The 27,148-nt window shown below is 50.2% G+C and overlaps 1 protein-coding gene across 1 annotated transcript; it reads left to right on the top strand.

Annotated features, from left to right (window-relative positions):
• Nucleotides 1-299: 299 nt before the first annotated feature.
• Nucleotides 300-26,976, top strand: C23H16orf96 (chromosome 23 C16orf96 homolog). The gene is made up of 19 exons (XM_048333111.1): nt 300-713; nt 8,793-8,897; nt 10,258-10,338; nt 10,563-10,649; nt 10,736-10,910; nt 11,032-11,175; nt 11,259-12,023; nt 14,814-14,899; nt 15,227-15,337; nt 17,177-17,251; nt 17,563-17,727; nt 19,083-19,201; nt 19,593-19,655; nt 20,043-20,135; nt 20,570-20,720; nt 20,826-20,925; nt 24,486-24,572; nt 25,347-25,569; nt 26,961-26,976. The coding sequence occupies exons 1-19, from the start codon at nt 300-302 to the stop codon at nt 26,974-26,976; spliced, it is 3,060 nt and encodes a 1,019-aa protein (XP_048189068.1).
• The last annotated feature ends 172 nt before the right edge of the window (nt 26,977-27,148 follow it).

Below are 27,148 nucleotides of genomic sequence, written 5' to 3'. Positions count from 1 at the left end.
AGGTGGCCAGTGTACCCATTCAAATATTCATCAAATATTAGTTGGTCATCCCTCCGGGTGCAGTACACCCCAGGGCATCTGGCCTGCCCTGCTCTTGGAAGCAGGTCCTCTTGATCATGTTCTCTGGTCTCCTAGTAACCAAAAACCAATCAGCTCCAGGACAGAGACCATTCTTTCCTTGATCACTGTGACCAGCCACTTCCCAAGCTTCTGCCTGTGCAGCAGTTTGGGCCACTGAAAGCCATTTGTCTTGAAAGACAACCCAAAAACATTCTCCTGCCAACCTACCCTCCGGCAAGATGAGCACTTCCCTCACGTTGGCCGAGTTGACCAACATTGCCATTCCAAAGTGTGGAGTGGTGAACTTTGGCGCCCTGCATCTCGTGCTCCGGGGCATTTTGGAACACCTTCACTTGGAGGAGCTTAAGAAAGACCTCTCCGGGGATGAGGACTTCCTCCAGACCTCGGGGATGCCTAAACCCAAGGAAGATGCTGCTCAGCCCATCCTTCCATCCATGAAGCAGCTTGTCGATTTTGACCAAGTGCTGAGCCGTATTGACAAGTTAGAGAGTCAGCTGTCCAGCCTGAAGGACCTGCCCTCCACTGCCCAGCTCCTACAGGGCAGCATGGGAACCAGGCGGCCCATGGAGGACCTGTGGAATTTCATCAGGCTCCAGAAGAAGACAGAATCCAATGAGGAGGCCATAACAAAGGTAACAGGAGCCTCCAGAAGCCTCCTGGTTATCTGCGCCCCTCCCCCCTCCCCTGGCTGCTTTCCTCTTCCCTCCTGGTGGGATCATCCTTACAGAGAAGGACTGAGGGTAACCTTGGAGTCTGGCAGAACTAAAACTCCATGCTGGCGACTTCTGTCAGGTGTTGAGGAAAAAAGCCAGACACAGACAGCCATATGGTGTATGATTTACACAAAATACCCAGACTAGGCAAATGCACAGACCCAGGCCCAGGTTTTCCTGGGCTGGAGGGGCGGGGGAATAAAGAGTGACTGGTATGGGATTCCTTTTAATGAAAACATTTTGAGCTAAATAGAGGTAACAGATGTGTAATTCTTGATGTGCTCAACACCACTGAACTATGCCCTTGAAAATGAGCAATTGTGTGTTACATGACACTTACCTCCATTTAAAAAATAAAAAAGTTGAGGTGGTACCATTGTAGTCATGGTGACCAGGAGCTCTCAGCCTAGTGAGAGAGACAGAGAGACAAAGCATGGGAACACAAAGCCATGAGAAGTAGCTAGGTAGAGAGAGAAAGGTGCATTGTCCCCATTCAGAATAAGGAAAAGCTGGGTGCTGGTGGCTCATGCCTGTAATCCTAGCTACTCAGGAGGCTGAGATCTGAGGACTGTGGTTCAAAGCTAGCTGGGCAGAAAAGCCCCCATAAGACCCTTAGCACCATTTAACCACTAAAAACCAGAAGTGGTGCTGTGGATCGTGTGGTAGAGCGCTAGCCTTGAACACGAAGAGGCTCAGGGACAGTGTCCAGGCCCTGAGTTCAATCCCCAGAAACAACAAACAAACAAATAACAACAACAAAAACCAGAAGGCAAGGAAAGTGACCCTCTTTAATTCACTAGATGCCCAGTAGCCAATCAAGGGCACAACTGGGGGCTAGGCTGGGTCTCTACCTTGCACTGCCATGCTTACCTACCCAGCATGCATTTAGTGTGGACAAATAATCAGTGTGCATGAGAGAATAAGAAAGGGAAAGCAGAGTATAGGTGGTGCACACTGATAATCCAGTATCCTGGATACTGAAGCAGGAGGATCCAGGGTTCCAGGCCAGCACTTGCTGAGACCTTATCTCAAAAAACAAAGGTCTGGAGCTGTAGCTCAGCAGTATAGTGCTTGCCTAGCATGTGCACAGCCCTGAGTTCCATCTCTAGCAATGCCAAAAAGGGAGGAAACTATATTTGTTTGAGGGAATGGAAAATGGTGCAATTCTATAGAAAAGCCTGGTAGTTCCTCCAGGGTTCAACAGAGAGTTTGTTAAGTTATGTTGTAACTACCAGTGAGGTGCTCTTAGTCCTACTTTTCAGGTTATAAACAGGCACAGAGGGATAAGCGACCCCCTTGAGACCACAGTGTTAGAAAAAAGGTATGACCTACCCTATGACCCAGCCATACCACTCCTAGGCATCTATCCTGAACAACAGGTCCCAAGATATCAAAAAGACATCTGCACTTCCATGTTTATCGCTGCACAATTCACAATAGCCCAAATATGGAAACAACCCAGATGCCCCTCCACAGATGAATGGATCCAAAAAATATGGTACCTATACACAATGGAATACTACATAGTGATTAGAAATGGTGAAATATTGGCATTCGCAGGGAAATGGTCAGAACTTGAACAAATAATGTTGAGCGAGACAAGCCTAGAACACAGAAAACAAAGGGGCATGATCTCCCTGATATATGACTGTTAAGGTGGGGGGAGGGGGAGACAGTAGAGACCAGGTCTGTGAAACCAAAAACTTCTTGTCAAATGGTATTTCCCACAGGTTTGGGTCAGCAACCCTACACTATGTAACTAAAACCAAACAACTACTCAACATATAAAGGTCAAAAATTGACCTCTCAGTGGATCACAATAGCTCAAAAGCTATGTATGTACGTTCATATCAGACTATTGTCGACATATTGTCTATTGTGGACATTACATTTAAAGCCCTAGGGGAATTTTCTTCAGCGTAGGCCACGTGGCTATTGTCTATGTTCTTGGTACATTGTATATTGTATATATGTCTACCGACCTAGGGAAGGGAAAGAAAAACAGGATGTAAGATATCACAAGTAATGTACACACTGCCCTACTATGTAACTGTACCCTTTTTGCACAACACCTTGTCAAAAAAACCTTTTCTTTAATTAATAAATAAAATTTTTTTTGAAAAAAGGCATGGGCTAGGAATGTGGCTTAGGGGTAGAGTGCCTGCCTAGCATGCATGAAGCCCTGGGTTCAATTCCTCAGTACCACGTAAGCAGAAAAAGTCAGAAGTGTTGCTGTGGCTCAAGTGGTAGAGTGCTAGCCTTGAGTAAAAGAAGCTCAGAGACAGTGCCCAGGCCCTGAGTTCAAGCCCCAGGACTGGCAAAAAAAAAAAAAAAAAAAAAAAAGAAAGCCAGTGAGAGACGAGGCAGAGTGGGCCTGTTTCCAAGATTTCTTTTTTCTTTTTTTTGTCAGTCATAGGGCTTGAACTCAGGGCCTGGGCTTTGTCCCTGAACTTTATCACTCCAGACTAGTGCTCCAACTCACTGAGCCATAGCCTCACTTCAGAGTGGGCATATTGATGGCATGAGTATGTGGACAGCGAGAAAGTCTGGCCTTTTTGCTGGTGGAAAATGGTTGGGTATGAAAATGTTCCCAGAATTGAAACCAAAATTCACACTGAGCTGGGCACTGGTGACCCACACCTGTAATCCTAGCTACTCAGGAGGCTGAGATCTAAGGATCACAGGTGGAAGCCAGCCTGGTTAGGAAAGTTGGGAGTTTTATCTCCAATTAACTACCAAAAAGCCAGAAGTGGAGCTCTGGATCAAATGGTAGAGAACTAGCCTGGAGCAAAAACAAAAACAAGGAACAGTACTCAGACCATGAATTCAAGCACACAAATAATCCACACTGAATGACAGTGCACACCAAATGCCTGGCACAGAACCTGGCACAGCCAGTACCCTACCTTTGCTGGGAAGAGCCCAGAAACAGGTGGATTGCACTGAGCAAGTCAGCTGGCCCTAGAGTCCTAGAGGAACACTCGGGCCTGAGCTTGGGGCAGGTGGAGGGAGCAGGAACCCATTCTGCCAAGGCCAAGAAGAACCTTAGGCCTCATGGTGAGTGGGAGAAGTCAGGACAGAGGGCCATGGCTTGTGAGATTCCACATATATGAAGTGTCCAGAAGAGCAAATCTGGGGCTGGGAATGTGGCTTAGTTGCAGAGTGCTTGCTTAGCATGCATAAAGCCCTGGGTTCGATTCCTCAGCACCACATAAACAGAATAAGCCAGAAGTGGTGCTGTGGCTCAAATGGCAGAGTGCTAGCCTTAAGCAAAAAGAAGCCAGGGATAGTGCTCAGGCCTTGAGTTTTCAAAGCTCCAGGACTGGCAAACAAACAAACAAACAACAACAAAAAAAAACAGAAGAGAAAATCTGTAGAGACAATGTAAGTTATTGCTTTTTTGAGAAGAGGAATGGGGGGTGGGCTGACAATGGAACCAGGATCTTTCAGGGGAATGAAATCACTACTAGACAGTGGTGATGCTTGACACTAAACACCATGGAATCGTACACATTGTGTGTGTGTATGTGCCTAGGGGCTTGAAACGCGGTCTCAGTACTGTTTCTGTGCTTCCTTTGCTTAAAGCTAACATTATATCACTTGAGCCACAGCCCTACTTCTAGCTTTTTTGGTAGTTAATTGGAGATAAGAATCTCACAGACTTTCCTGCCTGTGCTGGCTTTAAACTGTGATCCCCAGATCTCAGTCTGCTGAGTAGCTAAGATTACAAGTGTGAGCCACTGGTACTCTGCTTTACTTCACTGTTTTTGTCTATGTTTTACAGAACAAGACACAGGACTGGCAGGATAGAACAAAGAAAAAAAATCCTCCAATTTAATGCTGTGGACAAGACATACTTTTTTTTTTTTTTTTTTTGCCAGACCTGGGGCTTGAACTAAGGGCCTGAGCACTGTCCCTGGCTTCTTTTTGCTCAAAGCTAGCACTCTACCACTTGAGCCACAGCATCACTTCTGGCTTTTTCTGTTTATGTGATGCTGAGGACTCGAACCCAGGGCTTCATGCATGCTAAGCAAGTACTCTACTGCTCAGCCACATTCCTAGCCCACTTTTTTTTTTAAAACACTGGAGTTTGAACTCAGGGATTCACACTTGCTAGACAGGTGCTCAACCTCAATGTTTCCAGCTCAGCAGACACTTTAGATTCAAAGACACTGAGAAGTAGAAAGCAAAAAAGATGAAAAATCGAGGAAGAAGATATTCTATGCACTCAGGAATAGAACAGGATTGATATGGCTCCACACCAGACAAGATAAGACAGTGCTTCCAGATATAAGGCTGCAGGAGCCAGCAGACTCTCAGCCTGGACAGGTAGACACTGATACCTGCAGTGCCAGCTCTTTGTGTCAGCCTGCCCCTAGCCTGCAAATGGAGAGTGAAGGGTTACAGAATTCTCTAGTTGCCCTAAGCAGAGGAACAAGGTCACCCACCCAGCTCATGAGAGGGCTTCATGGACAGGTTCAGACCTGGCTCTGCAGCCCTCAAAGGACTGTTTGTACAGATAAGGAATGTCCTTGCTGTTAGAGAATGGTGCCTGGTTCTGGTTTGATTTAGGTTGCCCAGGGTTACCACAATGACCCATTGAAGTGGGTTGCTATGGTAGCTAGTGCTAGAATGGTGCAAGCAGCTTCGCTAAGTGTCTGCACCCAGCAGCCAGTGATGCTGGCAGACCAGATGCCATGTCAATGCTAATGATTGCCTCCACTGCACCCTCCACCCCCTTTTCCTGGGCAGGCTGGGTTAGCTTTCTCTGCTACTGTTGCCCAATGCCCCTCAAGGGGGATATAAAAGGGAATCTGAAGTCTGCTGGCCCCTGTACCCACCCTAGGAAGGGTGAATGGTGCCTGAGGAAGGAGGCTTTTGCCCCTTGGTGGGAAGAAGGCCTAGGAGGACCACCGATATGTACCAGGGGCTGGTCTCTTGGCAGAGCACCATCGGATTTGGGACACGGGCTGAACCTCACATCATGAATAAACAGGGTTGGATTCCAGGGCTTCTCAGCCTCAGCACTATTGATAGTTTGTGTTAGATTATTTCTTCAAGGCTCATAGCTGGTCTACGCACTTTAGGATGTTCAGTCTACCCCTGGCCTTCTACCTGAGGGATCCTCTAGTTGTACAAATCAAAAATGTCCCCAGAAGGACACAGGAGGATTCTACTGTTGATGTTATCTTTAAAGTTCTAGGTGAATTTCCTGTGGCGTACCCTACGTGGTTACTGTATATGATTTTGGTACACTGGATATTGTATATATGCCTACCTGATCTAGGGAAGGGAAAGAAAAATGAGGGTGTAAGATATCACAAGAAATTTATTCACTGCCTTATTATGTAACTGTACCCCCTTTGCACAACATCTTGTCAATAAAATTTAATTTAAAAAATAAAAAACTGTAAAAAAAAAAAAAGATGCAAAAAAAATGTCCCCAGACATTGGCAGATGCTGGATATTGAAAAAGACTTCCAGATTAGAAAGTCTGGGCTCTGCTGGGCATGGTGTTGCATGCTTATGATCCTAGCACTTAGGAGGTTAGGGCAGGAGTATAGCATGTTTAAGACCAGCCTGGACAAGTATATAGCAAAAGCCAGAGAGAGATATCAGGTACCTGTGGCTCATGCTTATAATCCTAGCTACTCAGGAGGCTAAGAGCTGAAGATAGTGGTTTGAAGCCAACCCAGGCAGGAAAGTTAATGAAACTCTTCAATTAACCACAAAAAAAAGCTGAAAGTGGAGCTATGGCTCAAGTTGTAGAGCACTAGCCTTGCAAAAACAAACAAACAAAAAAACTCAGGGGTAACACCTGAGACTGAGTTCAACCCCAGGAGGAGCACAAAAAAAGAAAAGAGAGTGGAAGCAGGAGAAGGAGGGGAGAAAAGAGGTAGGGGGCAGAAAGAAGGAAAGAGAAAAGAATAAAATGGGACTGGGAATATGGCCTAGTGGCAAGAGTGCTTGCCTCGTAACACATGAAGCCCTGAGTTCAATTCCCCAGCACCATATATATAGAAAATGGCCTGAAGTGGCACTGTGGCTCAAGTGGTAGAGTGCTAGCCTTGAGCAAAAACAAGCCAGGGACAGTGCTCAGGCCCTGAGTCCAAGGCCCAGGAATGACAAAAAAAAAGAAAAGAAAAGAAAAATGGAAAGAGAAGAGAGGGAAGAAAACAACAACAACAAAAACAACAAACAAACAAAAAACAAGCTGAGCTCCCATCTGCCATTCCATCCCCACTTTACAACCTTCTGCCAGAAGGACCTAGCCAGCGCTTCCCATGTTACCCTGCACACTAACTCCTCCTAGTGACATTTTCCAGAATTGCAAAATTCCACATCTCCCTTTGAAGCCTTTGACCCTTCTGTCAGCCCATTGAAACCTTGGGTTTTCTCCCCTTATAGTGATAATCCTGGGCAGCCAAAATCATGGGGAGGGGAAAGGGAGATGAAGGATGGTATCAACTATTAATGAATTTGTTCTGCCTACTTATTTTTTTGTTTATTTGTTTTGTTTTTGCTGCCAGTCTTGGGGCCTGGACTCAGGGCCTGAGCACTGTCCCTGGCTTCTTTTTGCTCAAGGCTAGCACTCTGCCACTTGAGCCACAGTGCCACTTCTGGCTTTTTCTATATATGTGGTGCTGAGGAATCGAACTCAGGGCTTCATGTATATGAGGCAAGCATTTTACCACTAGGCCATATTCCCTGCCCCCTGCCAACTTATTTTTTTAAACTTGAAGGATCTAGGCATAGATCTGTTCTTTTTATTTCAAAACTCACTCCTGATGGCAGCTGGAGGCCAAGCGAGGCAAAAGTTGGATTCCCTCCCCCCTCTCAATCAGCTGCTCATGGTAGGTCACACCTCTCAGCCAAATAGGAAATGTTAACAAGCAGATTGTAATCCAGGCTGGGCCTGCCATAAATGGATCACCTTGTTCCAAAAAATAGCTAAAGCAAACAGGACTAAAGGGTCTGATTGAAGTGGTAAAGGCCTAGCAAGTGACAGGTCCTGGGTTCAGCCCTCCAGTACCATCATCAACCAAGTGAACAAAAAACTGCCCTCCTCATTTTAATCCCTCTATAACCAAAACAGCAACTGCTGCATGCCACACAAACTTAAATAACTTTATTTATTTACTTATTTATTTTGATGCTGGTCTTGAAGCTTGATCTCAGGACCCGGACCTTGTCCCTGAGCTTTTTTGCTCAAAGCTAACATTCTACCACTTGAGCCATACCTCCACTTCTGGCTTTTTGAGTGGTTAATTAGAGATAAAAATCTCATGGGGACTTTTCTGTCCATGCTGGCTTTGGACCTTGATCCTCAGATCTCAGCCTCCTGAGTAGCTAGGATTAAAGGAGTGAACCACCAGCGCCCAGCTCCATTATGTGTTTTGTTTTCCCACAGTAGGGATAAGGCCTTGTGCATGTTAGCAACACAACCTGTTACTCTGCTACAGCCCAGCTCTGCCTCAATTTCCATTGCCTGAGTTAGGTTTAAAAGATGGGAGCATAAGGGTCTGGGGATATGGCCTAGTGGCAAGAGTGCTTGCCACGTATACATGAGGCCCTGGGTTCGATTCCCCAGCACCACATATACAGAAAATGGCCAGAAGTGGCACTGTGGCTCAAGTGGCAGAAAGCTAGCCTTGAGCAAAAAAGAAGCCAAGGACAGTGCTCAAGCCCTGAGTCCAAGCCCCAGGACTGGCCAAAAAAACCAAACAAACAAAGAAAACAAAGATGGGAGCATAATCTCATATATTGTCTTGTTTTCTTGCTTCCTCCCTTCCTTCCTTCCTCCCTCCCTTCTTCCTTGCTCCCTTCCTTTCTCACCCAGAGCCTCTTGAGGCTCAGAGCACTGTTTTCTTGAGTATCATTTGCTGATCTCTCCATCCTTAGATCCTGAGAGGACTAAGAGAAGTCCTGGGACTATGGCTGTCATCAGAAAGCTTCTACACCAGCAACACCCATTTCACAATCTCATTTTCCCCACAGGCCATGCAGATCCTGCAGGATTTGCTCATTGAACTTCATCTGTTCAAGGTCACTGTTGACTCACTCAAGAAGGACATGGACAAGCTGAGGGACATATTTGAGAAGGTAGCTGCCTCCCTAACATCCTCCACACTGCCCATACTGATAAGACCTCTGGTGGTTAGGACAATAAGGCGAAACTAGGAGGTGTGTCCTTATTCAAGAGATGCAGCCATGAGGGAAAGAGAAAGGGTCTAAGCTGGCCTGGCCACTTGGTGCCTGTCCTGGTCAGCTCTCTGTAGCCATGCTTTGCTCCTTGTTCTACCATATTGAGATAGCAAGTGGTTAGTGGCAGAAACCCAGTTCATTTTGACTTAGAAAAAATAACAGAACTTGGGCTGGGGATATGGCCTAGTGGCAAGAGTGCTTGCCCCGTATACATGAGGCCCTGGGTTCAATTCCCCAGCACCACATATATAGAAAATGGTCAGGGGCTGGGGATATGGCCTAGTGGCTAGAGTGCTTGCCCCGTATACATGAGGCCCTAGGTTCGATTCCCCAGCACCACATATACAGAAAATGGCCAGAAGTGGCGCTGTGGCTCAAGTGGCAGAGTGCTAGCCTTGAGCAAGAAGAAGCCAGGGACAGTGCTCAGGCCCTGAGTCCAAGCCCCAGGACTGGCCAAAAAAAAAAAAATAATAACAGAACTTATTGTCTCATTTGCTAAAAAGTCTAGGGATATCATCAGGTATAGTTAGCTCTAGTACTCACAAACATGGACATCTCTCAGTGGTGTCTTCCTCCCAGATGGCCTCATCTCTGTCAGGTACTCCATAGTCTTAGCAACCGCTGGCTTCAGTTGCATCAACCTAACAGAAAGAGGACATCTTTCCTCTAGTTGAAATCTCTGTGCACGCTAAAAAGCAGAATAAAGCTAACACAGGCACATAGACCAGCTCCGCCTGTACCCCTACCTTCTGTCCTACCTATGGAGGATGATACAATCCCAGAAGCCTGATAGCTGTCCCCAGTCCAAACCAGCAAGAAAACGTATCTCTTTACTCCAAAGCAGTATTGCAGCCAAAGTTTAGGCACTTGCCCCAGATAGTGTGATACAGTGGAGCGCCTGTGATTGACAGGCCAGCGTGCCTTTGAATTTTAGTCTTGGTGCAGATGGGGCCCTTTAGTGCCATGAAACACTAAAAAGGATCCATGAACAAATCTGTATGAGAAACAATGCCTTCTTATTGGAATCTTGAGGGGGAGTTGTTGTTATTTTGAGAAGGCCTACAGTACAAAACTCAAATATTTTTAGCCCAAGATTTCCCAAACTTATATATCTGGAACCCTTTGTCAGAGTTTTCCTTTTCCATCCCTGGGAAAGAAATCCCTGCTCTCTTCTCAATCTTAGTCACCTGGTGCCGTGGGAAGTAGCAGGGCTACGATCAGAACCTATACCCCCAGCCCATTTAGGCTTATTTGACAGATTCGCCCAGAAAAACTTGATGTGGTTGCTGAAGGCTTAAGAATGGAGAGCCGGAGGACGAGCGCCCTGCAGCGGGAAGTGGTGAGGGCTGTGGGCCCTGCTTTGCCTCCCTGGGTTCAGGGGAGCTGGGAGGGGCAAAGTGAGGACATGGCCTGGAAAGGTTGTTTCATAAGCATGGAGGGTGTCACAGACCACAGCTGCCCCTGGGGCAGGTCCTGGGGCCCTGTGGATGACATCACACACACACACACACACACACACACACACACGACTCATACCTGTATTTCCCTACCCCTGCTACACAGGTCACTATCCAGACCAAGCTTCAGAACATCCCCAAACCCGAGGAAGTGGTGCTGTGGAGTAGCCTCCATGAGGCCATGTTCACTGGGGTAAGTGGAAGAGGACAAGGAGGAGGGGGAAGGGTGGATGGGAAGCCAGCACAGCTTCCTCACCCTCCCACCCCCTTTTTCTACAGGCACTTGTTCTGCCAAGGAGTGAGCAGACCAGTGAGCAGTTGCCAGCAGCCACCTTTGCTCAGAGGGAGGCCTTGGAGGATGGTGTCCAACGCCATACCTCCCTACAGAGGACTTCTGGACATTATGATGGCACAGAAATCCAGTTAGAGCCTGTGGAGGTGGTTCCCCTCCGCGGTGTGCAGGAGTTAGGCCAAGCCCAGGTCCTCATGCCTGGGCCTGGGCCTGCGGCTCCACCCGAGTCTTGGCCTATACCTGAACTTGCACTGTCTTGGGTTGGGCCTGGACCTGGGCCTAGGCCTGGGCCTGGGCCTGGACCTGTGCCTGGGCTTGGACCTGCCCCTGGGATTGCACCTGGGCCTGAACCTGAACCTGCACCTGGACCTGGACCTGCGCCTGGGCCTGGGCCTGGACCTGCACCTGGACCTGTGCCAGGGCCAGGGCCAGGGCTGGGGGCTGAGGCCATGCTTGCACTGGAACCTGGTATGACAGATGATTTAGTGCCTGTACCTGGACCTGCCCCAGGTGCTTGGCCCTTTTTGGACTTGCCTGCCCCGGGTCCATCATTCTCCCTGCAGCCTCTTCCCACACAGTTGCTCGCAGCTATACCACCATCCAGGGAAATAGGATACTCGTGGCCTAGTCCCCTGAAGCCACATCAGTCTCACAGGACAGGGCCCCGCCAGCTCCCAGCTGTCGAAGAAATGGAGGATGAATATTCCTACCCCCGCCGTAAGGGAGCCCCTCAGGAAGAGACCCCCAGGCGTGGAGCCCAAGTGGATGCAAGTTCGGAAGCACATCTTAAGCATCCTGGGTCTGGCTTGAAGCGAGCTAAAACCACTGCCGCCGTGGCTGCTGCCACTGCAGCAGCCTACGCAGCTGCTGCCACTTCAGCAGCTAGGGCAGCGCATGCTGCCGCCAAGGCAATCAAGGAGGCCTCTGCCACTAAATTGGCTACCAGAGCCCCATCTGGGCCCTTTTCCGATAGTCTGGGCATAGGGTCTTCCCGTGGGGCTACTGTCTCCACGAGCTTAAGTGATGACGAAGAGGAGGAAGACATGCAGATCTCTGTTGGTAGATTCTCCCCATCGTATACTTCCCCCAGCCTACCCAGGTTAGCCTTTTCCCAGGCCATGATACTTGGCAGTCAGGCTGTAAGCCCTGAAGACAAGAAGAAGGCTGTCCAGTACTCCATGAGCCACATTGCCCAAATGCCTATCACCCAGGACTCCCTGAAAACAGAGTTCTCCAAGCTCTCAACCAACCTGCAGCAACGCCTGACTTATCTAGGTAAGTCTGGCCTGGCCCTAAGAAGGAAGGCAGCCACCCATGCTCTTTACTTGGCTCCACTAGCAAAATCGCTAATCAGTCACTAGGTATTTGCTCTTTTGGCTTAAGCACTAGCCTCTTCTTAGTCTATTCTGTGAGTGGACAGTGAAGTCTTCTTCTCTTGGGGAGAGGGGCTCTTGCGGCTGGCACTTGGTTATATGCTGGTGGCTCACACCTATAATCCTAGCTACTCAGGAGGCTGAGATCTGAGGATCACAGTTCAAAGCAAGCCTAGGCAGAAAAGTCTGTGAGACTCTTATCTCCAATTAATCACCACCACCCCCCCAAAAAAAACAACACAGAAGTAGAGCTATGGCTCATGGGGTAGAGTGCCAGCATTGAGAAAATAAGCTAAGGGGTCAGTGCACAGGCCCTGGGTTCAAGCCCTAGAGCCAGCACAAGAAGAAAAATAGGGAGAGAAAGAAAGAGAGAGAAAGAGAGGAAAGAAGGAAAAAAAGAAATACTAGATGGGCTGGGCTATAGCTCAATCATAGAGAGCTTGGCTAATGTCGTGCAGAAGGCCCTGAGTTCAATCCTCAGTATCACACACACAAAAAAAAAAAAAAAGAAAGAAGATGAGGCAGATTGTAAAGCTTGTATTGGCTGCCATGTTTCCTGTAGTCCCAATCATGTCATTTGCATGATTTTTTTATCTCTTGGGTAGCTCATCCACAAATGGATACCAGGCTACTTAAAAAAAAAATCTGGGGTGATGGAGAGACAGTAGAGACCAGGTCTGTGAAACCAAAAACTGCTTGTCAAATGGTATTTCCCACAGGATTGGGTCAGCGACACAACATTATGTAACTAAAACCAAACAACTACTCAACATATAAAGGTCAAAAATTGACCTCTCAGTGGAATACAATAGCTCAAAAGCTATGTATGCACGTTCATATAAGACTACTGTCGAGGGGCTGGGGATATGGCCTAGTGGTGAGAGAGCTTGCCTCGTATACATGAGGCCCTGGGTTTGATTCCCCAGCACCACATATACAGAAAACGGCCAGAAGTGGCGCTGTGGCTCAAGTGGCAGAGTGCTAGCCTTGAGCAAAAAGGAAGCCAGGGACAGTGCTCAGGCCCTGAGTCCAAGGCCCAGGACTGGCCCCCCCCCCAAAAAAAAAAAGACTACTGTTGACATGTTGTCTAATATGGACATTACATTTAAAGCCCTAGGCGAATTTTCTTTGGCATAGGCCACGTGGCTACTGTATATGTTCTTGGTACATTGTGTATTGTATATATGTCTACCTGACCTAGGGAAGGGAAAGAAAAACAGGGTGTAAGATATCACAAGTACACACTGCCCTACTATGTAACTGTACCCTTTTGCACAACACCTTGTCAAAAAATTTGTGTTTAATTAATAAATAAATTACAAAAAATATCTAGGTGCTAGGAATGTGGGGCTTAGCAGTAGTGGGGGCATGCCTAGCATGCATGAAGCCCTGGCTTCGATTCCTCAGCACCACATAAACAGAAAAGGTCAGAAGTGGCGCTGTGGCTCAAATGGTAGTGTTCTATCCTTGAGCAAAAGAAGCTCAAGGGAAGTGCCCAGCCCTGAGTTCAAGCCCCAAGACTAGCACACACACAAAAAAAATCTAAAGCCAGGCACTAGTGACTTATGCCTGTAATCCTAACGACTCAGGAGGCTGAGATCTGAGGATCATGGTTCAAAGCCAGCCAAGGCAGGAAAGTCCAAGAGACTCTTATATCCAATTAAGTACCAGAAAAGCCAAAAGTGGATCTGTGGCACAAGTGGTGGAGTGGTAATTGAGCAAAAACCTCAGGGATAGCGCCCAGTTCCAGCCAGGACCAGCACCACAGGCACACACCCAAAAATTCTGATCTCAGACTTTTGTTTATTAAACTCCCTGTTTTAATATCATGATGGCTAATATGTCCATAAACTCATGAAAAAGATACGTTAGTGCTGGGAGTGTAGCTCAGTGGTGGAGTACTTAGCATGTTTCCTTAACATGGCCCTTGGTTCAATCCCTAACACCCAATGAAAAAAAAGAAACTTATTACATATTAAGATGATACTATTTGGGATATATTGGGCCAGATAAAACACTTTATTTAAATTGATTCTACGTGTTCTGTTTTGTTTTTTTTTGCCAGTCCTAGAGCTTGAACTCAGGGCCTGAGCACTGTCCCTGGCTTCTTTTTGCTCAAGGCTAGCACTCTGCCACTTGAGCCACAGCACCACTTCTGGCCGTTTTCTGTATATGCGGTGCTGGGGAATTGAACCCAGGGCTTCATGTATTCAAGGCAAGCACTCTTGCCACTAGGCCATATTCCCAGCTCTCTACCTGTTCTTTTTAGAGTTTATTTATTTTTTGTTTCATTCCTAGAGCTTGAACTCAGGGTGTGATACGTGAGCTTCCTTTGCTCAAGGCTAGCGCTCTACCCTTTGAGCCACAGCTCCATTTCTGGATTTTTGGTGATTAATTGGAGATAAGAATTTCACTGACATTTCTGCCTGGGCTGGCTTCACACTGTGGTCCTCAGATCTCAGCCTCCTGAGTAGCTAGGGTCATAGGTGTGAGCCACCAGCACCAGGCTAGATGTTCGTTATAGCTTCTATGAACCTAAACATTAGCTGTCTTAGTGCATTTCTGTGGGACAGGGCCACCTCTGTACTACTCCCACAATTGCTGATCCCTTGACCAGCTATGGGAGCTCTAGCTAGTCATCTTCCTCCTTGCCCACACCAGCCACCCTGTCCTTTGCATCCTTTGCTTTTAGGTAAAATAAAAGACACCTCCAGGTTTGGAGCCACACTGGAGTCACTTCAAGAGAAGCTTAACAACCTCCAGAAATCCAGGCTCCAGGTCAGTATCTCTGGCAGACAGGATCTTTCGAGAAGATGATATGGTTAAGTGGGGGCAGGGAGCTGGCTCCCCAGTCCTTGGCCCTCATACCCCCTGTAGCTAAAGGGAGGTCTGGGTCAGTGAGTGGGTGAGAAGACAGCTTCAGTATGCAGAGGTGATCTGACTGCTGCAGGGTCTGGGTGGGTAGATGGGTAGCTGGCAGCACAATTTCTTCCAACAAGCACCTCAGGTGTTTTGTCTAGTGGCAAGTTGGAATGCATGGGCCCCTCCCAGCCATGGCAGTCTCGGAAGCAGGGGCTTCAGATGTCTACTTCTCCCTCTGTCTAGGAAGAAGAACTTGAGAGAATTTGGGGTACCCAAATAGAGTCAATGAAGAATCAATATGTGGTACTGGACCGAGCGATAGGAAGGCTCCAGAATCGCCTAGATGACTTCAAGGTTGGGAGGTCAGGGGACCAGGGAAGGGCAGGCATAGGAGAGTTCCTCCTTGGGACCATCAGACCTTCTCCAACAAAGGGAGGTTATGCCGGATGGAAGGCTGCAGAGATAGAGGACTTGTTTTTTTGTCATGGCACTTGAACTCAGGGCCTGGGCACTGTCATTGAGATTTTTTGCTCAAGGCTAGCACTCTACCACTTTGGGCCACACCACCACTCCCAGTTTTCTGGTGGTTAATTGGAGATAAGAGTCTCATGAACTTTCCTGCCTGGGCTAGCTTCTAACTGCAATCCTCAGATACCAGACTCCTGAGTAGCTAGGACTACAGGCATGAGGCACCAGTGCCCAGCTTCAGAGGATATCTTATAGTGTATAAATTACACTTCAATTAAAAACAAGCAAGCACCACAGCATATAGTCAGAGCTTTGACAGTATCTATCTTCAGTCTCCCTGCCACTCATTCCTAGAAGGGCTGAGTTATACCTGCTAAAGGAATCAATGTATGAGTGAGGGGGTTAGAGGCATGGTTCCATTTGGTGTAGGGCACTAGCCAGTAAGCAGAAGTGTCAGGGACCAGGTTTGAGTCCCAGTCTTGGACCAGAAAAAAAATGATCAAGAGTATTTCCTGGGGCTGGGGATATGGCCTAGTGGCAACAGTGCTTGCCTCGTATACATGAGGCCCTGGGTTCGATTCCCCAGCACCACATATACAGAAAATGGCCAGAAGTGGCGCTGTGGCTCAAGTGGCAGAGTGCTAGCCTTGAGCAAGAAGAAGCCAGGGACAGTGCTCAGGCCCTGAGTCCAAGCCCCAGGACTGGCAAAAAAAAAAAGAGTATTTCCTGCACAAGCAGTTACCTTCCTAACATTCGATCTAAACTCAGTCATTTTGGGGAAGCAAGACCCTTCCCTGAATTCTCTGTATTACAGGGCCTTTCTAAAACAGCAGGATCACTAGTATGATAAACCTGAAGGTGTATATAGAGTGCTGACCCTGAACCCACTCAACTGGATACTGGACACCTTTCCCAGTGGGCCTGAAGAGTCCTGATATACCCAGCTGATGTGGGAGGCTCTGAGGGTTCCTTAGAACTTACCCAGCCCCATCTGTAACTTGTCCTACTAGAGAAGGGGCCCAGGGGTGGTCCCTACTAGGCAGAAATGATCTTCCCCAATAGAAGAAAGACACAACGTTCCAAACAGAATTGAGATCGTTTCCTTGGGGACTTCTTTTTGAAGTGATCTTGCTGTGTAGCCTAGACTGGCCTCAAACTCAAGATCCTCCTCCCTCAGCCTCTTGAGTGCTAGGATTTCAGCATGTACCTCCATGCTTACTTCCACGGGGGCTTCTCATGCTAGGGGTGGGAGAGGCATCAGGACTGAGGCAAGCCCAGGGTCTTGCACGCTCTCCCATGGTCATCCCATGGCACTTCCCATGACCTCCCAGGGGTCACACACAGTGTAGGGGAAACTGTAAAAGGGAGTCTTGACTCCAGACAGCTGAGATGCTCCTAAATGTTGGAAGAAGTCCTGTTCATAAGGCTGAGGGAGACTGGATATGAAGGGAGCTTGCAGCTTGGAAGAAAAAGTGGGGAGGGGGCCCCCACTAAGGAGGCCAGCTGCTCTTGCTGCTCTAGGGGAATCTGGTAAAGTGGAGAGGGGGCAGTGCTAGGGGAAGCAAGGGTTCCCCCTACACTTGGCCACCGTTGTGTCAGCAGACAGTGGGTCTCACTGGTACCCCAGGGCAGATTAGAGGTGAACTGGCCTTCTGATTACATTGAGGGTTGAGACACCACCTCCAAGGGTGCAGAATGGCTGACCTGCCTCTGCTCTGTGCTTAGTCTTTGCAGCCTCAGATCGACAGGCTGAATCGGGAGAAAGTGAATAAAAGCACAATGGACAAAGAGCTGAAAGAAGTGAGTAAGCAGAGATCTTTGGCTTCCTGTTCCCCCCCAACCCCAGCCCCAGCCCTAGCTCTCCCCTTGGGCAGAGCCATCCAAAGAACCTTCCAGAATGTTCTTGGCCTGTCTGCTTCTCTTTTCAGTGCCTCAGGTTAGTGACACTGTTACCTAAACTTAAAAAGTCAGGCTTAGACTCAGAGCTGAGTTTAAGCCAATGTAGACCCCAAGGGGTTCTAGACTAGAAAAAGACTAACCAAAGGGATGGAACATGCTCCAGCACCCCTGCCCCCCACCCAGCACTGTCCCCTGAGCTCCTGTCTCCCTAGAAAGCTGAAAAGAGTGCTCTGGCAAGCAAGGTGAACAGGAATGAACTGGACGTAATAGCCACAGAGCTGAACGAGATGGTGCAGAGCGTGCTCTTCAAGGTCACGACCTATGAGGAAGACTGGAAGAAGGCACTGGGGCAGTTCAAGAAGGACCTGGCCACCAAAGTGAGCACCTCTGTATTAATACTTGCTGCTGAATACAAATTACCCCAGAACTTAGCAGCCTCTATTAACAAATGTTCGGTTTTGAGGAGTAAGCATTTGAGAGCAAAAGCCAGGTGCCAGTGGCTCACACCTGTAACCTTAGCTACTCAGGAGGCTGAGATCTGAGGATCATGGTTTGAAGCCAGTCCAGGCAAGAAGAGTCCTCGTGAGACTCTTACCTCCAATTAACCACTCAAAAACTGGAAATGGTGCTGTGGGCTTAGAGTGGTAGAGCGCTAGCCTTGAGCAAAAGAGCTGAAGGACAGCACCCAGGCCCTGAGTTCAAGCCCCATGACTGACCAAAAAATATATATACTAATAATAATTTGATGGGGCTGGGAATATGGCCTAGTGGCAAGAGCGCTTGCCTCCTACACATGAAGCTCTCGGTTCGATTCCCCAGCACCACATATATGGAAAACGGCCAGAAGGGGCGCTGTGGCTCAGGTGGCAGAGTGCTAGCCTTGAGAGGGAAGAAGCCAGGGATGGTGCTCAGGCCCTGAGTCCAAGGCCCAGGACTGGCCAAAAAAAAAATTTTTTTTTGAGAGCAAAAGAAAAGCATTTGGGAGCAGTTTAGCTGGGTAGTTCAGGTCTTCCCATGAGGTTACAGCAAAGGTGACATCTAGTGTTGTATCTGAAGGCTTGACTGCAGGAGGAGGTGGAAGAATGTCTTCTAAAATGGTACCCACTTTGGCTGTAGGCAGGATGTTTCAGGTCCTCATTCCACTGCCTCCTCAAGGCTATTGGAGCTCAGGGCCTCCAGGCCCCACAAGGCTTCTTTTACTCAAGGCTGGCACTCTACCACTTGAGCCACCTAGTATATGAATCATCCTCTATATGAAGTGTCTGTAAACAGGCAAATTCAGACAGAGCATAGATTAGTGGCTGCTAGGGGCTGGGAGGAAATGGAGGTGATTGGTCAAAAGGCTGGGAGTGAAGCAGATGTCCTGTAGTTGACTGTGGTGGTTGCACAGGTCCGTGAGTATCATAACAGCAAATGAATTGCCCACTTGGCATACAAACTGTACATGAACAGGTGTCAAAGGTACCCATGTCCAGAGCATGCAGAGCTGCTAGCCCTGCAGTTAAGCAGTAGATTTGGAGGCAGCAGCTAATAATGGGTTTTTCCCTTGGCCGCTGGGCGGCTCACCCTCCAGCTCCCTTGGTCCAAGCACATCCATGAGGAGGAAAGTCTTAACCAGAGCTGGAGCCTGTCCATCACCAGAGCATCTATCTCTGCATCCTTTCTTGGGAGCTGCAGGTGGCTGGGGGAGCATTAGTTGATGAGGTCGTCTTCTCTTTGCTCTGGTTGGCAGCTGGTCCCCAATGACCTGGAGGCTATGAAGAAAGACATAGAGGAGATATGGCGAGTGGTCCTCAAGCTGGTGGTGGACAGCCTTCGGTTCGACCCCGACTGTGCTGCAGGCTTTAGGAAGTGAGAGCCATGGCGGGGAGGGGGGAGGAATGGAGCTGGAATGGGACCAGAGCCCAGGGGTAAAGGGGGGGGGGCTCCCCTGCCATGTGGTCTCCAGCCTTTCTACTGCAAATGAAGAAACTGAGGCTCACAGAGGGAAGGGATGCGGGATTACATGGTGGGGGCAGCTCTGGAACCTGGGACCCTGGAACTCTGCCCACACAGCTGCTCCAGGGCCCCCAGAAGGCCTTGCATGGAGAACCATGTCCTAGGTCCAGGGTGGGAGGGAGCCACAGGTGCGCTGACCCCCCTCTGTCCCTGAGCCGAGGATGGGGACAGCAGGGAGGGGACCTGCAGCACTCCCAGCCCCCACCCTAGCCCCATGGACAGCTGACCACCCTGTGTTCTCTAGGAAGCTCTTTGAGCGGGTGAAGTGCATTTCCTGCGACCGGCCTGTGAAGATGATGACCAGCCCGTGAGTACACTGCAGGGGCATCCACCACCAGGGGGCAGCACAGAGCTTGCTTTGTGCCTTTTTTTGGGGGGGGGGGGGGTGGGTCATGGGGCCTGAACCCAGGCCTGGGCACTGTCCCTGAGCTTTTTTTGCTCAAGGCTAGTGCTTTACCACTTGGCACCAATTCCATTTTCATTGAGTGGTTAATTAGAGATGAGTCTCATGGGGACTTTGCTGCCCAGGTTGGCTTCAAACTGCAAACAGCCTCCTGACTTACGTTTTACTTTTATAAGAACCGTTGTTTGTGTCTTAGAAGGTGCCATGGTGTGTGGGGGGGGGGGGGATGTCCAGGGTTTGCACCTTCCTCCTCCTGCTGGAGCCACAGCCCTGCCTCCCTGCTTTCCTCAGGCAGCTGATCACCATCCGCAAAGGCAACCTGCCATCGAGGCTGCGGCCAGCTAGTGCCAATGGCTATGAGTACCTGGAGCAGGAGCTGCTGAGGTGAGGACTGTGGATGGAGAGGCTGGCATCTTTATTGGCGATCTGCCTCGGTGGACCAAGAACCGCTCCATACTTCCCAATAGGAAGGCCTCCTATTAGATCTCACAAGCCTTGCCTGCCACGATTAACATGTGTGAGGCCTCTCGAGAGCCCTAGCTGTGGCTCTGAGCCAGGCACCTAGGCATACCCCCGCCTTGTGGAGTCCTTAGGGCTTCCCTTTGAGGTGTTTTCCATTATCATCCCATTCCACAATTGGAGAAACTGAGCTCAGAGAGATCCTGTGACCTGCCCAAGGTCATGAAAGAGGTGAATCCCAACCTGCTTGTTTCCCCTCCTGCTGGCTCCTTGGGTCCCAGCTCCACACTAACCTCCTGACGCCCTCTGGAGCTATGGAGCGGCCCAGGCATCTCCAGGTCACCCTCTTCCCTATGCAGGGAACAGAAGTTGCAGATACAGGACCTGGACCCCCTGGGTACCCAGCAGGACTGGGGTGATGGGCCCCGAAACACTGCCACCAGGCAGAGGACATACAACATGACCACGCTCTATCCTTACGGGGACCCGGAAGAGCTGGACTATGACACTGTGAGTCTGGATATCTGCAGGCCCTGCCCTGGGCACAGGTGTCCTTGGGCACTGACCTCAGGCTCCTGGGTAGAAGCCCTGACCTGGGACTGTGCCCTCCAACAGGCAGAGGTGGACATCCTGGGTGTGGATGGAGTCTTGTATAAAGGCCGCATGAACACCCAGATTGGGACTCAGCCTCCTCTCGGGGAGAAGGAACTGACAGGTAAGGGGGCATTTTTGCTGCCCTTGGGCTGGTTCTCCTGAGCAGCGTGAGGGATTTCTCAGGAGGCCCACGGCTTGTGCTGTCCCTGACTCAGGAGCCCTTCCACAGATTCTCATTGAAATAGGGTAGGGATCAAGAGAGCTGTAAGCAAATAACTGGAAGAGTCCATGGTGAATGGTAAGTAGCTGACCTGAAGGGAGGTTATGGTGACAGATCTTGTAACACTGATGCTGGCCTAGGGTGTGGCAGTGGGCAAACAATAGGCAAATTGTGTCAGGGGACATCAGTCTGTGTGGGGAGGATTGGACAGCTGCTTTTTTTTTTTTTTTTTTTTGGTCAGTCCTGAGGCTTGGACTCAGGACCTGAGCACTGTCCCTGGCTTCTTTTTGCTCAAGGCTAGCACTCTGCCACTTGAGCCACAGCGCCACTTCTGGCCATTTTCTGCATATGTGGTGCTGGGGAATTGAACCCAGGGCCTCATGTATAGGAGGCAAGCACTTTTGCCACTAGGCCATATCCCCAGCCCCTGGCCAACTGCTTTTGAAGAGTGAAAGGGGTTAGGAACAGTGAGTACAAAGGCCCTGTGGTAGGCGGATGCCAGGTCCAGGTGGGATGGGGTGATGAAGAAGAGACACAGGCAAACTGGATCCCATGCCCTAAGAGACAGGCCAGCATTTATTGATTATGTATGTGCATTTGTTTAGAGTGAGTCACCAGGTTGCTGTGGGGTCCTGGCTCACCTCTCACTGGCTCCTACCTGGGACCCCAGAACTTTATGGAGTCTATCACTGGGCCTGCAATACAATAGGGGGTGCCTTCTCTGCTATGCTGTGGGTGCTTTACCCTCAGGGAAGAAGGGTCTAAATTTGGCCTGTGGTGGAAGCCACTGGGCAGCTGCCTTACTGGTGTACTAGACAAACAAGACCATGCCCAGCCGCCCCAGCCAACCACTGCCCAGCAGGGCCTCAAGTAGAGGGTGGTTCTCCCAGTTTGGGGGCAGGAGTCTAAATCAAGGTGTCATTTGCACTGTGCTCCCCACTCCTGTCCCCTGCCTCCACTCCTTGCAGCTTCTGTCCTCCAGCAGTGGCACATCACCCCAGCTCTGCCTCATCTTCTCCTCTGATGCCCATGAGCACGCTTGTCATTGGATTTGGGACTCAGTGCAACCCAGGATGATCCCATGGCAAGAGCCTCAGTTATATCCACAGAGATCTTGTCTCCGAATAAGTCACAGGCTCCCGGGGGACACTCTCCAGGCCCCGCCCTGGTTCCAGGAGGGTAGGATACCATGCCCCTGCCCTCTGCCGGCCTTGCCCTCTGCCCAGGTACCATGCGGCTGCTCAGGACCCCGGGGAGGGCACGTGCCTGGGTTTAGGGATCACTAAGCAGCACAAAAACAGGGCTAATGTTTAATAACCCCAACTGTGCCAGGGCCTCCCCAGCTCTGTGGTGCCCAAACAGCCTGGCTCAGGATTCTATACACCCACAGAGAGGATGGGGCACCCTCAGCAGAGGGGCCAGAGCTGCTGTCTCACACACACACACACACACACACACACACACACACACACACACCCTAAGGGAAGGGCCTCTCTTCTATCGGGCCATGCTTTCCCAAACCCCACCCAGCTCACACAATTCATCAGGATGGCCTCACCAGCGCTGTCCTATGGGGTGACAAAGCCTAGCCAGTTCTAGAGGTCCACTGGGCCTGTGATCCCAGGACAGGGAGGGAAGGAGGGAGGGAGGGAGGGAAATGAATGTATCAGTTGGAAGCTTGTCTTTGGGCAGTAATTCTGATGAGTTTCACCTGTCACACACCTTTATTTAAACAAAAGAGCAATTTTAGTCCAAAACAGACTCAAGCAGTATCTCCATCCAAAACCGGTCAGGCTGAGCCCTTCTCCCCACTTAGCACCATCTCAGACGAAGGTGCCATGGGTCCTACCCTGTCCACAGTGCCAGTGCTTTGCCTGTCCCACAGGGACCACCGATGGTTGTTTGGCCAGCCTGTGGCCTTCTGGGGAAGTTGTGCTTGCTCCCTGGTGGGTGCTGTCCCCAGGGAGGGCAGTATGAGAGGCCTCCATGGAAGGAAGGCTACGTGGAGAGGGGCCAGGAGGGAGGCAGCCAGGTGGTGCTGCAGAGGCAGGAGGGAGAAGCTCATCTCTGGCCAGCTCATCCCTCCTTACCAGGTGGAAGCAACTGCCTAAAATAAGCCTAAAACAGGTGGGCCTTACCTCCCTGCCCCCCAGCCTAGAATCACCTTGTGTTCATTTCCTCTGCCTGATGTTATCAACTGCAACACAAGCTTAGTATCTTAGTTCTGCAGGTTGGAAGTCCAAAACCAGTGTCACTGAGCCAAATCGGGCCAAGTCCCTTTTGGGGGCTCAAGGGGGGAGCCTTTGCTTTTCAGCTTCAGCATGCCAGCCTTCTCCATCTTCAAAGAAAATCATTGTTGCTTGTGCTTCCGTGGTCACATGTGGTGACTAACCCTCACAAGGACATGTGATTACACATACCCCACTTCCCCCAGCAATCCAGGTTAACCCTCCATCTCAGGGTCCTTACCCCAGCACAGCCCCCTTTGCCTTGCAAGGCCCCACATTGCGGGTCCTTGTATTGGGATGGCAGCAGGTAAATGCCAGGGTGATTGTTGACCAGCTTCGGGGGGAGGCTTTGAACTCAGAGGAGAGAGACAAGGCCAACCCTAAGAGACCGCACATTGCACGATTCCATTTCCATGAAACATCCAGAACAGGCTCATTCTAGGAACAGGAAGTACATCCCTGCCCATGCCCGTGGCTCACGCCTGTAATCCTAGCTACTCAGGATGATGAGTCTGAGGCTTGCAGGTCAAGGTCAGCCTGAGCAGAATAGTCTATTTGGGGGAGGGCAGGGAAGGGGAATGACTACCTAATGTGAATGTAGGGGAGGAGAAAATGTCTTAGAAGTGATCATGAACAGCACAACAAGTTACTAATGTGCCCTTGTAGTGGCTGTTCTGTGACTTTTATCTAAAAAACAACAAAAGGCAAAGCACAGAAAGATAAGAGTGGGGATGTTATGGGGTCTACTCCAGAAGAAATATCTAAAGAACTGCCAGAGAGCCAAGTATGGTGGTGCACACCTGTAGTCCCAACTACTCATGAGGCTGAGGTGGAAGGATGGCTTGAGCCCAGGAGTTCAAAGCCAGCCTGGACAAAATAAGATCCTGTCACAAACAAACAAATGAAACCTCAAAGAACCACAGGATGTTGCTTCAACCATGAAGTCCTGGCTACCTGGCACCTGCTAATTGTCCCTCTCCTCCCTGGCCTGGAGATGCATCTTGAAAGCCTTTCTTAGCCTTGAGAGGTTCTGGACTGGAGTGGGGAGGAATGAGCTAGAAGGTCTCTACCCTCTACCCATGGGGTATAGGCAGGGTCAAGGGTATGGAAGGTGGGCCTGGGAAACACTGTGGTCCCGCCAGTGGAGAGTCCAGTGTGGCTCAGGCTGGACCTGCTGCAGGGTGCTGAGCTCCGGAGTGCCAGCCCGCAGCCATTTGGATCTTTTTCTCTTAGCTGTGAAGATTCCATGTCCCCCGCCTGCTGCCCAGCCCCCAAGTGATCGAATGCGCTCCAATGCCTTAACTGGTGCTGTCCATGCCCGTGAGTATCCTGCACCCCAACTCCCTGGCCCACCTGGGTTCTGGAAGCCTCTGCTATCTGCATCCTGCCAGCACTTACCCTCCTGCACTGCACTGGGGCCCCTGCCAGGCCTCTGGCATAGCCCTATCCAGTCTCGGGCTCCCTGGCTCCAGCTGTCTCGAGGCTCGGCTTCACCCTATCAGGGAACTTTCTGGCCCCAGGTACCATTCCAGAAGTGAGGCCAGGTGTCTTCCTTAAGGGTCCACCTGGCTGTAGAGGTGGGGCCCACTTACTGTCCTGGGCCTTTGGGCAGGGAGTTTTAGGAGCCTGGTGGAAGGGGCTCCCTCCCTGAGTTCCTCTGATTTATATTTCCAGGTACCAGGCCTCCAGGGACAACTTAGATTTTACAGAGCATGTTCCTTTCTTGCCTCTACTGACCCTTAGTCAATGGAGTGAGGGGTACTGTTAGCCATTCAAAAGAAAGCAGAGCTTGGTCAGCAGGCTGAGGCTCAGGCCTCAGCTCAGTGGACACCCTCCCCCCCCTGCAACTCCACACCCAGTGCTCCTGGTAACTGTGTTCTTCATTGGGCACCCATTCACATAGTCACGTATCTTGGGTCACTACAAAGAAGTTTTGGGTGCTCAGGACCAGGAGAGGTGTGGTTACCAGTTCTGCTGTGGCCCATAAAACCTTCTGCCTCTTCTGGGAGTTGGGTAGCAGAGGATCCCGTTGGTCCAGCAGCATCAGGAAGTGCTCTGAGAACACTCCACGGGTTTCTTCTGCTCCTTCCCCAGCCCCTGGCTTCCCAGGCTACCGCACAGGTGACAGCGCCACCTCCCGCCCTGTATCCACAACGCTATCACGGCCGCCATCCATGCTACCACTGCTGCCACTGGTGATCCCTCCCAGGGGGGACTCCCTACAGGCCCAAGTGCCCCCCAGGCACCAGAGATTTGCACACCTTGAGTCCAGAATCACCATGCCGTCTGCAGAGGAGTCCACCAACTCCACCAACTCGTAAGCCCAGCCGTGTGCCTCCCCGACACAGGGTCCCCTCCACTCCCTTGGCAGAGACCCAGGGCTCTGGATTTAGGACAGAAGCCTGCAGCCTGCACAGAACCTCAGGTTACGTGTCCAGCACCCTCACTGCCCACCCCCCCAGGCCCAAATCCTTATCAGATGCGTTCACGGGCCACACAACTCCAAAGCGAATTTTTTTAAACAATCCCTTTTTTCAAGCTGAGTATGGTGATGCATGTCCAACCTTCAGGAGGCTGAGCCTAGAGGATCTCGAGTTCAAGCCAGCCTGGACTACATAGGGAGACTCTGCCTTTAAAAACAAAAGCCCTGGGCTGGGGAGTACAGCCTAGTGGCAAGAGTGCTTGCCTCCTATACATGAAGCCCTGGGTTCGATTCCTCAGCACCACATATATAGAAAAAGGCCAGAAGTGGCGCTGTGGCTCAAGTAGCAGAGTGCTAGCCTTGAGCAAGAAGAGGTCAGGGACAGTGCTCAGGCCCTGAGTCCAAGGCCCAGGACTGGCCAAAACAAAACAAAACAAAACAAAACGCCCTCAGGGCTGGGAATATGGCCTAGTGGTAGAGTGCTTGCCTCACATACATAAAGCCCTGGGTTCCATTCCTCAGCACCACATATATAGAAAAAGCCAGAAGTAACACTGGCTCAAGTGGCAGAGTGCTAGCCTTGAGCAAAAAGAAGCCAGGGACAGTGCTCAGGCCCTGAGTCCAAGCCCCAGGATTGGTATTCTGCTGAGATGACGTTCATCAGCGTTGCTTCTGCTCTAGCCCGTCTCCTCACATCCTGTGTGGCCTATTTCTCCTTGGCCCAGTTTTCCCATGGGCACCAAATTTTACCACGTGAACACATTTCATGTTGGTCTTTTCTGCCAGTGATTACTGTTATGAACTGAAGTGTTTTCATTTGCATCATTGTTAACCCAGGAGGAAACTTGTGCAGAGCCTCGATTATCCCAGGATTGTGGGGCCCCCTCCCCTCTGGCGGGGTCCCTTGCTCATAGACCACACATTTGACCAAACTCTTCTGAGCTCATTGCCTCAGAGCACAGAGTGGAAGGCTTTCCCGTGGTCACTTCCCCAGGCTGGTGACCTTCTGGAAGGTTTACCATCCTCCTTCCCTGTCCCTCTCTCTCAGTCTCACCCTTGGTTTCTTGATGCCTTACAGCCCTGTGCTTGGGTGTGGGTGTGGGCAGCAGATCCCTGGTGGGAGTAGGAAGTTGGGGGCCAGTGGAGAGAGAGCTGGAGGGAGGGGGCTCCCTGACATGGGAGGCTACCAGTGTCTTGGAACTCTGAGTGCCCGCCTATTCCTGATGGTCCCCAATGCCACTCACCTGAGACCACCCCCATCCTGACTTGTCCTTTCTTTCCCCAAGGACTGTGTCCAAATGAGTCTCAGCTCTTCCTGACCTCAGCGACGGACTCATGTCTCCAGGTCACTCTGGGGGGGTCCCTGGCTGATGCAGCCCCCACCCCCAGCTCCTGTGCAGATGAGTATTGTTGGCAACTTCTGGCAAGAATAAAATCTTCCTTCTTTCTGAGTGGCCTGTCTTGCTGCTCCCTG

This window comes from Perognathus longimembris, chromosome 23 (genome assembly GCF_023159225.1).
Source record: "Perognathus longimembris pacificus isolate PPM17 chromosome 23, ASM2315922v1, whole genome shotgun sequence".
In the NCBI taxonomy this organism is placed as follows: domain Eukaryota; kingdom Metazoa; phylum Chordata; class Mammalia; order Rodentia; family Heteromyidae; genus Perognathus; species Perognathus longimembris.
Note: the sequence above shows the minus strand (reverse complement) of the source record. Positions and strands in the feature narration are given on the sequence as shown.